This window comes from Pseudovirgaria hyperparasitica (genome assembly GCF_010093815.1).
Source record: "Pseudovirgaria hyperparasitica strain CBS 121739 unplaced genomic scaffold EJ05scaffold_21, whole genome shotgun sequence".
Lineage (NCBI taxonomy): Eukaryota > Fungi > Ascomycota > Dothideomycetes > Acrospermales > Acrospermaceae > Pseudovirgaria > Pseudovirgaria hyperparasitica.
In genome coordinates this window covers 380,531-394,265 of record NW_022985569.1, presented here as the reverse complement: position 1 = coordinate 394,265, position 13,735 = coordinate 380,531, and the positions used below count along the sequence as shown (strand labels likewise).

The following is a 13,735-nucleotide window of genomic DNA, read 5'->3' as shown; positions in this document are numbered from 1 at the left end:
TTATACCTCTAATATAGAGGTTATATATCTATAGACGTTATTTTACCTCTACTCTAGAGCTAGTTCTACTCTAGAGAAATGTCTACTTCTACTCTAGAGCTAGTTCTACTCTAGAGAAACGTCTATATAGTTATTCTAGAGCTACTTATACTCTAGATATATATCTATATATATTATAGATATTACTATATCTCTAATATAGAGATTATTATACTCTAGCTTATCTCTATTCTAGAGTTATCTCTATTTCTACTCTAGAAGAATGTCTATACCTCTAGAACTAGAGTAGAAATAAATATATATCTTTCTTTTAAGAAGTCTAAGAGTATATAAAGAATTATTATATTATTATTATAAGAGTTAAAAGGGTATATATAGAATAGATATATATAATACCCTTAGAAGAATAGATAGTATAGAAGGTATCTTGAATGAATAAGACTAAGGGATATAATATATAGTATATAAAGTATATTTAATTAAAAGGCTTAAAGAGACGACTATCTATAGCTATAGAAAGGTCTATATATATATAATTTACGTGCGTTATTATTAAGAATCGATAATATATATTAAATAGTATACTAAATACTAATAGTATTCTATAAATATCCGAAATTATCTATAATAGTCTATTTTAGTATACTAAGAACTAATATATTAACTAATATATTATCTCTATCTATATACTTCCGATTCCTACTTAATCTAATATAAGCTAGTACTAGCTTATATTAATATAACTCTTCTAGTCTATAGTCTCTAAAGAAGTTATAGAGTCTAGTCTAGTCTCTAGAGTAGAATAGAGCTTAGTTATCTCTAGAATAGAGTAGAGATAGAATAGCTCTAGAGTAGAGTAGAGCTAGAATAGCTCTAGAGTAGAGTAGAGCTAGAATAGCTCTAGAGTAGAGTAGAACTAGAACTCTTCTATAGAATACTAGAGAATATACTTCTATAGAATAGAATAGAGTAGAGCTAGACTCTTATTCTATATAACTTATATATTATATATATAATAGATTATAAGGTTATTATATATATAAAACTTATATACCCCCTTAATCTATATATATATATATAAAAACTTCTCACACCCCAATAGACTAAACTAGTCAATTCGGGGTAAAACAGCGATTTATATACATTAAACGATAGAGTACACCGAGTATAATAACCTCCGATACACGTGCGTACGTATAGCGTATAATACGCGATGATACCGACGTATAGAGATACTATATATATACGCTCGAAGACTCTTCGATAACACGAGCATAGACCATATCTAATAAATACTAATACGCCGACCCCCTTTTATTAGTTAAGGGCTACCCTTAACTAATAACCATGGCGGCCTTAGGCATCGTAACACCCCGGTATACGCTAGATATACCCCCACTAGTATGGTAGAAACGGCCATATAGTAACATTAATGTGGACAGCCAGACACCTATCTAAAATATAGGAACTAACTAAGGGTGCGAAGCGCTATAGATAACCTAGACCGAGGGGACCCCGAGAGGGGAGACCCTCCTAGATAAAATTAAATACTAGGTAATACGTGTAGAGAGGGACGCCGAGAAGGGAAAGAAGACCCTCCTTTATATATTCCGGGACCTTATCTAGAACCTAAGAGGAATCACGGAGGAAGAAAGGAAGTCGCCACGAGAGGAACCTAGTAGTAGGCTTAACCGAATGGAAGCTAGCCTACGGAGAATCTAGGAAGAGCTATCCTAAGGTAAGCGCCCTAATACGTGGGCTTAGATTATAGTAATACCCGGAGCTACCGCACTAAGGACCACTAGGACCATAGATAGAGTATATAGTATACGTATTATAATCTAGGATAAGAACACGCTAGCGTAGGTCTAATAGGTATCCCTAAAGGAAATTATAAATAAGATTAACGAATAGAAAGGAATGTAGTTAAGCGTCGTGGCTACTAAAGTTATACTAGGTGGGATAGTACTTACTACTATAACGAATACTATATAGTAAAACATCTCGCGAGATCCGAACGCGATAGGTAGTATCTTCCCTAGCGCGTCTATTAGGGCAGCCATATACCTAATTATAGTATATATAGTACCCGTGCGGGGATAGGCTATTAGAGCGGAGGATATTACGCGTATAGAATAATCCAACGCGCGAAAATACCTAGGGATTAAGATTATGAAAGCGTGGTAGAAGAACCTATAGGCGATTAAGACGACGGCGAAAAAACACTCTACTATAATTATAGAGCTCCGAGACCCCGCCCTCGTATAACATATTATATAGAAGGGATTCCTAATAGAAGGAGAGCTCCTTATGGCCGAGCCATAGAATAGAGTATAGGTAATAATATAGTGCTTTAACTATTAAGGGTATAGACATACTATATAAAGGTACTTATAGAAGACTAAGTGCGGATAGTACCGTGGAGACCACGCCATCTAGAAGTGCCCTTATAAACCGCGAGGAGATAGACTAAGAAATAGGGATATAGTATAGTATTTAAACTACGACGGGAAACACCCGTTATAGTCGTTAACGTGTATAAAACGTAAATAGGTTATAGAATACATTTATACGATAAAAGCGACAGGCGTAAGATAGTTATAGAATATAATATCTACCACGAGCCCTTCCTTTATAATACCCCTAACCTCCCCTCCGGAAGATAGTTAGGTAGGATAGTAGACTATTCCGAAGACGATAGGATGACTAAAAGGCATAGTTAAAGCCGCTACCGCGCGAGGATAGTCGCGCCTCTAAGGAATAAGTATATAGGTATATATACTCTCTAGTACCTAATAAGGGACTAGAATATACTCTAAATTATATAGGTAAATATATAATATAAAAGAGAGAACTAGGTGACGCTCCTCGAAGAGACCGGGGCCATAATACTCGCTATCTAGGAACCCTATAAACACTACCAGACGAGTAAACTAACCATACACCCCGGATACCACACTATATACCCTCTAGGACTAGAAAGACGAGTCCTCTTCTATATTTATAGGTTAATACTACTCTTATTATGGTTGTATACCGAGCGCGATAACCTTAGGATAATACTACACCTATAAATAGATATAGGCCCCCTATATATATATAACATATATAACTAATAACGTATACTTATACTAGACGAGATACTCGAGGGTACTATGGAACCAGGGTAACACATCCTCCTAGGAGACTTTAACCTCTACTACCGATGGTAGAGAGGCCTAGCCATAGTTAGGGAAGAACTTAGAGTAAGGGAACTACGTACCCGCTACCACGACTTCCTATATCTACTTACACCTATAGAATAAGTTATATAGAAAAAATATAAATAGGATAAAGACGGGTCCACGCTTAACCTTACCTTCGCTACGGAGCATATTAGTTACCGGATCCAATACTACTACCTAGGCTAGGTATAGACGGATTCCGACTACGAATATATAGAAACCGTAATAAACGTATATACCCCGAATAAATAACAGGGATAATAGATATAGAAGGATACTAACTAGGAAAAGTATCTAAAGGACCTAGAATCGGCAATCCTAGATCCCTCTATAGTCGATATATCTAACAACCTAGCCATAGACCAGGCCGTATAGACACTCCTATAAATATATTAGAATATAAGAAATAAACACGTACTATACTAAATATACCGGCCCCTGGAAGTAAAGGGGATTCCTTAAGTATAGGAAAGTAGATAAGACGCCCGAAGGCTATATATACGCGTATACTATACGAGAACACCCGAGTTATAGGAAGAATAGAAGAAAGCGATACGATAACACGATAAAGTCTTCTATAACGAAAGGCGTAAATAGTAGTATATAATTACTAGTTAATAGACATGATACGTAATAGGGCTATGGCGCATAGCGAAATGGGCCAAGGGCGTAGATACTCCGACACCCCCGCTACTTATGCCTCCCCTAATATATTAGGGGAGAATATACTCCACGAGCCTTAAGAAAACTAAGGCTCTATAGGAGGCCATGTTCCCTCTCCCGGAACTAGTAGACCTATTAGACGTTCACGGCGCCGAATATCTATATACGGTAGATATCCCCGAAGAAGTTACGGAGGAGGATATACTTAATATTATTAAGATACTCCTAAATAATAAAGCACCCGGACTAGATGGAATTCTAAATTAATGCCTAAAAAGTACTATAAAAGCGACCCTACCGCTTATTACTTATATATTCTAAGTATACGTTACGTAGGGGTACCACCCCTAGAGCTTCCGAGTCGCCTATACTATTATACTCCTAAAACTAGGAAAGAGCCCTAACTCCCTAAAGGGATAGAGACTAATCGCCCTTCTCTTCTACCTAGGTAAGATACTAGAGGCTACGATAGCGAAGAAGATAAGTACCGCGGTATAGGAATATAATCTCCTCCCTCCGAACCAGAAGGCAAAGGTAGATAGCTCCCTAATAATAGCTATCTAATATATTATTAAAGTCGTCTAGGCCGCATAGAAATAGGGACGGGTAGTATCGCTCCTCTCCCTCGATATGGCCAGAGCGTTTAATAAGGTAAACCACATAAGACTTATTTATAATCTCCGGATAAGACGAATACTAGAATAGATTATACGCTTTATATAGTCATTCCTTATAGGAAGAATAACTTAGATATATATCCCTAGGTACTAGAGCGAATATAAAGAGACGGTATGCAGCATCCTATAAGGGAGTACCATCTCTCCGATTCTATTCCTCTTCTTTATAGTAGACCTTCTTTAAGGAATAAAGTATATAGAGGTAGTCGGATACGCCGATAATATATACCTCCTAGCCATCGATAATAATACCAACCGAACGTGTAGACGACTAGAACAGGACTATAAGAGGTGCCTCTAGTAGGTAAAACGCTATAGAGTAAAGTTCGCCCCGGAGAAATACCAGCTTATGTACTTTATTAATCATTAAGGGAAATAGGCAACTAGGGAAGGCGAATAACGCCCCCGAATCGACGCATTTAACGAACTACTAGTATAAAGCATACGCGCGCTCGGAGTTATACTAGATAGTAAGCTTAAATAGGGACCATAAGTGGTATACGCTATCTCTAGGGCCCTCTAGGTAGAAGCCGCTATATAACGGATTATAGCCTCCACGTAGGGAACCGCCCGGGATAAGGCACGCTAGCTATATATATCTATAGCACGACCCGCCTTCACGTACGGACACGAGTACTAGTATATAGCCCTTATATAGACTAGGCGAATAAAGCTCGAATCTATATAGAACCGCATACTCCGTCTTATATTAGGCGTATATAAAGCTATTAACACGGTACTACTACGACGCGAGATAGACGTCATAAGTATATATAACTTCTACTAGATATAGAGGGTAGTATACTTCACTAAATAATAAGTATAGGAACGTATAGAAAACGCAGAATATACTTTCGCCGCGCTACGTGCACGAATTAGTATATATTACCGCGTACTCCTATATATAGGCCGGAATCGAATATAGTATAGGTACTTAATAGAAGCCGACTCTAGTTAAGTAGTATAAGAAGTCCGAGATAACCCGGACGCTCTCCTAGACCGGTAGAGCCTTTAAGAACTCGTGAAAAATATACGGTCGTGGACTTAAGATAAGTAGAAAGAGACACTCCGTGCCTACTAGACCTTCTAGTAGGATAGGTACCTAGAGTAGATTCGAGGGCCATAGAAGGAACCGAGTAAATAGATATATAAAGGGCTAACGAAAGCCTAAGCATCTATACTTATCTAAGCCCGAACGGGCGCCATAGAACTTCTATACTATATCTATAAGAGAGGCGTTCCCGATACCTCCCTATAGTATAAGACGTGCGGCCGGAGAGGTATAATACGCTACTATCTAGCTATATGCCCTAACCTCTATATATAACGGTAATGGCTTATCCACGTTATGAAGACTTTAGATGTCGTATAATAGCTTAATAAGTACTCTAAGGACGTCTCCTAATAGATACTTATATATCTACTACTCCTCTAGTACTAGTAGACCCGGAAATATATGCCGGAAGAGACCCGGTATACGCTAGTAGTAACCCGACATATACCGGAAGAACCCTAGGAGAACCCCGATTATTAGTTAAGGGCAGCCCTTAACTAATAACCTCCGCACCTACACGTGCTACCTAAGGGTAAAATAACGGTAATATAGGCTATAGGCTAATAGGTGTACCCTATGGCTATATACTTAAGACGAAACAGAGGTTTAACGAGATGTAGTTATAGACATAAGGAAGTTTTTCCCTATGGGGTTTCTTCTTACATAGTGGCTTAGACTAGAGGAGGCATAGGCCTATAGAGTACTACTCTACCTAGTTATACAATATTATTATTATTATTATTATTATATATATATATATATACCTTATATACTATTTTTTATTTTTATAGGTTTTTAGCTCTATTAATTAAATTAATAGAGTCTATAAAATACTTCTATATAGAGTAGTTAACTGCCTTAGTTAGACTATCTACTATTTAGTTCTTAGTATACATATATATTAGATTAATTACCTTCCTTAGGTAATTATCTCTAATAAAATGGTATTAAATGTCTATATACTTAGTTCTAGCATAATAGGCTGGATTCTTTATAATTTCTATAGCTAATTAATTATCTATATATAAGTCCTTAATCTCTATATTATTTAATATAGGAATTTAAGTAATAAGAGACTTAATATATAATAATTCTTTAGTTACTTCCTTAAGGGCCATATATTTAGCCTTATAGAAACTAAGTACTATAGTTTTTTATAATTTTAAATCCTAGGAGATAGGGTTATTCTCTATAAGGAATATATATCTAGTAGTACTTTTTCTAGATATATCCCCCCCCCAATCTAAGTCTATATAACCTTTAGCTATTATATTATTAGATTTAGAGTCTTTATTAATATAGAGCTCCATTTCTAAATCCTTAGAAAATAATATATATTACTATAGCTTATTTAAGGCCTTAAAGTATTCTAGACTTAGATTAGATATAAATCTAGCTAGATAGCCTACTAGATATTTTAGGTTACATCTAGTTAGACTAGTTAAATAGATAAGAGAACTAATTTCCCTTTAGAATTATCTAATATCTTTTAATTTAGCTTATAAGGGGTTTTTATCTAATTTAACACCTAGAGATAAAGGTATTTTAGATGGCTTTATATTCTCTTTATTAAACTTAATTAATAAGTTCTTAATAAAAGAAGATTAAGATAATATAATAGAACCTTTAGTTCTATCTCTCTTTATTTCTATTCCTAGGTAATATTTAGCTTACCCTAGATTAGATATATCTAATTTAGAGTACTTAGTTATCTCTAAATAGAAGTTATCTATATCTTTAGTATTAGGTATAAAAACTAATATATCGTCTATATAGGCTGAAATAATTAGATTATCTCTAATATAGACTACATTTTTAGCTATAATTTAAGTGAACTTTAAGGATATTAATATATCCTTAAGTAGGTCTTACCACTCTCTAGCTAATTATTTAAGTCTATATAAAGCTCTATTTAATTTATAGACTCTATTAGGGTAATTAGAGTCTATAAACCCCTCTAGCTAGTATATATATATAGTTTCCTTTAATTTAGTATTAGGAAAAGCTAATTTAAAGTCCTATTAATGTATTTTAAGGTTATATAACCCGCCTATAAGTAGTAATAAACGAATTACTATAGGTCTTGTAGTATAAGTAAAAGTTTCTACGTAATCTATTCTATATTTTTATAGAAAACCTCTAGCTACCTATCTAGCTTTATACTTATTAATGGTATTATCTAGGTTTAATTTAATTTTAAATACCCATCTACTAGAGATTATATTAGTAGAACTATTCTTAGGTTTATCTACTAAATCCTATGTATTTTAACTTAATAAGTTATTATACTCCTTAATAGTAGTATTTTTCCATTCTATAGCATGTGTACTTTTTATAGCTTGTTTATATAATTTAGGCTCTATAATATCTAAGGATATATTATAAGTACTAAATTCAAATAGACTATTATAAGTATAATAACACATAGTATTAGAACTAATATTACTATTATTAGTATAAGCTAATTCCTCTTCTAAATATGAATTAATAGAGTCTATAGACTATCTAGGTTATTATCTAGAGTCTCTAGACCCTCTAGAGAGTCTAGGTTAATTTTCTCTAGTATTTATAAATTAATTCTAACTATAATTATCACCCGACTCGGCTGTAATTTTAGGAGTATTTAAATTATATATAGACTCATTATCTATGTAATTTTCGTCTTCTTCTAATTCATTTTCACTTAGTTCTCTATATATAGACTCTTACTCTAGAGAGTCTAAGTAGAGTTCTACTCTACTCTATTCTATTCTAAGGAGACTACTAGAGCTATAGAATATATACGTACGTCTAGAGGTCTAGAAGATTTCTATTATTAATAGAGAGAAGAATCTAGAATATATAAGGAGGAATATATAAGGAGCGGTCTCTCTATATATTTAGTTCTCTCTCTATCTAGTCTTTACTTTAAGAATTATACTATATTCTTATTATCTTTAAGCTATACTCTACTAATCTATTTATTATATAATAGTCTATTATAGCTAGATTCTATTATATAACTCTATTTAAGTATATATTCCTTATCTAAGGAATATTATATATATATCTATACCTATCTCTTCTTATATTACTAAGATAGAAAAGAAAAGTAATTAGTCTCTATTCTTTTAGAGACCTAGAATTCTTCTCTAGCTTTAATAATATAATAATATAGATAGCTTAGAAGCTTTAGAGATAATATTTATTCTTAATATATATTTAAAATATATAACTAATAAGTAGTAGAGTAGCTTATATAGTATCCTTAATATCTCTATTTAGTATTCTATCTAGTCTAGATACTTTATTATTTAGTAGTATCTTAATAGTATTAAATATATCTTCTTTAGTAACCTTCTAGAGAATATTAATTATATCTAGATATTTAATATTATTAATATCTAATAGATCTACTAGTTCTAGAGAAGAGAATATAATCTTATTTAAGATCTTTATTTTCTCTAGGTTTATAGAATATATTATCTTCTAGTATTATAGAGAAGATATTAGTAGTAGTAGTATTAGAGTATCTATACTCTTAGTCTACTTTACTATATACTATAGTTCTATAGCTTACTATTCTAGCTAGCGTAGGTTTAGGATAGAAGCCCCCAACGATTACTAAGCTACCTTATAGACCGTGGAAACCTAACTTACAAATAACGATGACGAACCTCCACTTATAAAGCACAGGGTTACGCACTATAGTACAGAGCGTTTATAATGAATACCTCCTTTATCATCTTCCCGCTATCCACGAGTACTTTATCCCCCTCCCTCTTCTCTAAGGCTTTATTATACTTATCTAACTCTCTAACCTTTTGCGCCGCGAATGCCTTAAGCTTTTCTAGGTTATTACATTCCTCCTTACGCTTCGCCCACTTAGTAGCCCCTAAATGCTAGCGTAGCTATATAAAAGGAAAGCTACGATAGTCGTTAAAGCCGGATAAGAGAAGTATATATAGCTACATGGCCCTAGAGGCTTACGACTACTTAACGAGACTAGAGAGCTCTCTCTCTTTATGCCCTAGTATTTTTTTCTCCTCCTCCTACAAGATACGGATAAACATCTCTAGGTACTTAAAGTACCAGGTAGCGATCTTAGGCGGCTTATCGCCCTCGTAGTCCCACGCGCTATTAACGGGTCTATCTTAGAGAAGCTACCATGGTACTAAGCCAAATAGCTGGGCGGGTCCAATATATAACTACTCGAGGTCCACTACTCCAACGACGGTAAGATCTTCTCTACTTTAGATAATTAAATTTACTAAGCTAAGATCGTCGTATATTAGCTTAAACTTATAGTAGTTATACTTCGCGTTTACTAACTTAGGTATTAGGGCTTTTAGGGCCTTAAACGCTATATACTTGTTTTTCGCGTTATATAAACCAAAAACAGAGTTTGGCTAGTGAACGAGCTGCTCCTAGTCCTACCCGATAACATATTGAAAATACTCGGTCGTTGTTATAAACCCCTGGCATCGGTTATCTATAAATCATTTACTTAGTTTATATACTTAATTAGAGTATTAGGGAAGAGAAGAGAAAAGGAAAGTAATAAGTATACCGAAGGTATCAACTCCTCTATCTTATAGAATACTATGTACTTTAAATGTTAGCGGGCGTGTCGGTGTAGAGCTTTAGGCTTTAGCCGTTAGCGATAGTAGGCTACCGATCCGGTCGAAATCGAGCTCAAAGAGCTAAAGTAGAAAATTCGCCAACTATCTATAGATAACTTCAATGTTACTATCGCTAATGTTCTCCCTTATAAGTCTAGTAGGGCGCTCGGCGTTAGGATTCTTAAGAAGGTTACTAACGCTTATACCGTTAATAAAGTCTATCATAATAAACGGACCTAGACTAAGTAGATTGCAGGTAGCGGGGCCCTACGCCTAGACTCTTAGGACGGGAACTTTAGTCTTATTATATATAAGATTAAGGGCCGTTACCTTCTTAGTAACCTTCTCGTTAGCGTAGTCGTTATAGACTATCCCTACACGAGGAAAACGAACTATCTAGGTAGTGTTATCGCTAAAGACTATCTTTATACCGGTATTAAATGCACTATGGTAAAAGGTACCGTTAAGTTAATAGGGAAGCTTATTAGGATAGAAAGTTAAAACCCACTAATAGAGACGGACCATTCTATAGGTCTCGTTTATCTAGTCGATCTAAAGTTGGCCCTACACCTTATAGACGAGATCGATAAGCGCATTAGTATCCATAACGTTAGAGAAGGCTTAAGTAGTTAAAGTCGAGCACTTGGTAGTTTAATTAGGCTACGAGGCTAATTAAGTTGGGTGGCCCGGTTTCTCTAAAATGCTATGCAAATTATAATTCATTTAAGTCTTATACTAAGTTAATATATCTACTAATAAGCCAATCTACTAATAAACTATATAATTTAAGTAGAACTCTAAACATCTATATTAATAACTATATACTTAAAATAGAGGGAATTTATATAAATAAGTCTTATATACCTTTTTAGAGACTATCTATCTAGTCTATAATAATTAAGTCTCTAATTTCTTAAGCTTTTCTATATAATTAATAGCTTAAACTATCTCTACTACTATTATCTTCTTCTTATTAGCTAGGTAGTATAGTAGTAGTATACTATATTACTAGAAGTATTTATTATCTAATATTATAGATTTAAATTCTATAATAGCTACCTTCTTATATACTAGTTTTTATATACTCTACTAAGATATATAGAGTTAAGTAAGTATATAATATAAAGGTTACTATTATAGAATTACTTAGTTCTAAGTAATAGTTAGATAATATAGAGATATCTATATAATAAAATTATCTTAAATTCTTCTTATACTCTAAGAGACTAAATAGATTAGTCTAGGGTAATATAGTAATTTATATATATTAATTAATAGAGTATACTAAGTATAATAACCTCTAATATATATATAGTATATGAAATATAATATTACTAATATATAGAGATACTAAATATATATACTTAAAAACTCTTTAGAGATATAAGTATAGACTACTACTACTAAATACTAATATATTAACTTTCTTTTTATTAGTTAAGAGTAGCCCTTAACTAATAACTATAGAGGCCTTAGATATTAATATATTCTAGCTTCTACTAGGTATATCCCTAATACTAATATAGTAGAAATAGCTATATAGTAGAATATTCTAGAATAATTAAACCTCTATCTAAAAGATAATAAATAATTAAAAGTATAAAATACTATAGATAAAGAATAAAGAGAGAACTCTAGTTAGAGATATTCTTCTAGATAAGATTAACTACTAAATAATATATATAGAAAGAGAGATTAAGAAAGAAGAGACTACTTTTCTTAGTATCTTTTAGAGTCTAGTCTAGAATATTAAGAAGCTTACTATAGAAGTAAAATAGATACTAGAATTAAGTCTAGAATCTAAATTAGACTAGATTAAGACTAGTCTACTAAGAATCTAGAAAGGTCTTATCTAAAAGAAATATCTAACTACTTAGATATAAGTTATAGTACTATTAGATAGTATAGCTAGAATAGCTTAAATACTAAGAATATCTAAGGAAGAAATATATAATATATAGATTATTATCTAGAATAAGAAAGTTCTTATATAGATCTAAAAGATATCTCTAAAGAATATTATTAATAAGATTAATAAATAAAAAGAAATATAGTTAAATATAATTATAGCTAAACTTACTCTAGAAGATATAATACTAATTACTACTATTAATATAGTCTAGTAGACTATCTTCTATAATCTAAATATAATTAATAATATCTTCTCTAGTATATCTATCTATACTAATATATATTTAATATAGATATATATAGTCTCTATCTAGAAATATATTATTATAACTAATAATATTAAATAAATAGAGTAATCTAATAACTAGAAGTATTCTAGAATTAAGATTATAAAAGTATAGTAGAAAAATATATAAGAGATTAAGATAAAATTAAAAAAGTATTCTACTATAATAGTAGAGCTCTAAGATTCTACTATAATAGTAGAGCTCTAAGATTCTACTATTATCTATTAGATTATATAAAAAGACTTCTTAGCTAAGAGAGAATTATTTATAGTAAAGCTATAGAATAGAGTATAGATAATAATCTAATACTTTAACTATTAGAGATATAGATATACTATATAAAGATACTCTTAGAAGACTATCTATATATAATACTAATAGAACTATAGTATCTAGAAATACCTATATAAAACCTAGAGGGACTATATATATAATAAAGATACTACTAAGTACTCTAACTATAATAGAAAACACCTATTCTAGTTAGTAATATATATAAAATATAAATAAGTTACTAAATATATTAATACTATAAAGGTAAGAGAAGTAAGATAGATATACTAGACTATAAGGTCTCTACTATCTACTCTAATCTTATTTATAAATATATATACTAACTAATCTATAAGAGAGCGAAAATAATATATAATAGTATACTATATAGAGAAAGATAGACTAACCCTAGGGTATTCTTAAAGTAGCTACTATATAGAGATAGTTACGCCTTAATACTACTAGTATATAGACTTAAGTATTTTCTAGTATCTAATAAGAAGCTAAGATATACTTCTTATTATATAGATAAATATATAATATAAATAGAAAAACTAGACTACGCTTCTTAAAGAGATAGATATTATAATAATAGCTATCTAGAAGCTATATAAATACTACTAAACTAATAAACTAATAATATACCTAAGATACTATACTATCTACTCTCTAGGCCTAGATAGAAGAGTCTTATTCTATATATATAAATTAATTCTACTCTTAGAATAGTTCTATATAGAATAAGATAATCTCTAGATAATATTATACCTCTAGATAAATATAGAGTCTCTCTATATCTATAATATCTATAATTATAGAGAGTTACTTATACTAGATACTATACTAGAAGGTATTATAGTACTAGAATAATATATTCTTCTAGATCTTTAATCTCTACTATAGATAGTAGAAAGGTCTAATAGTTATAAGAAAAGAACTTAGAGTAAGAGAACTATATATAAGATACTATAACCTCTTATATCTTCTTATACTAGTTAATTAAATTATATAGAGGAAATATAAATAGAATAAGAAGGAATCTATA

At 31.7% G+C, this 13,735-nt stretch overlaps 1 protein-coding gene across 1 annotated transcript; it reads right to left on the bottom strand.

Moving 5' to 3' along the window:
- Positions 1-9,248: 9,248 nt before the first annotated feature.
- EJ05DRAFT_495010 (uncharacterized protein) lies at positions 9,249-10,825 on the bottom strand (the record flags this gene model as incomplete). The annotated part of the gene is made up of 14 exons (XM_033746226.1): positions 9,249-9,274; positions 9,304-9,492; positions 9,529-9,565; positions 9,599-9,627; positions 9,661-9,734; positions 9,765-9,805; positions 9,869-10,006; positions 10,043-10,089; positions 10,273-10,300; positions 10,337-10,399; positions 10,499-10,611; positions 10,651-10,664; positions 10,728-10,753; positions 10,790-10,825. The coding sequence occupies 14 exons, from the start codon at positions 10,823-10,825 to the stop codon at positions 9,249-9,251; spliced, it is 861 nt and encodes a 286-aa protein (XP_033595715.1).
- Between the last annotated feature and the right edge of the window lie 2,910 nt (positions 10,826-13,735).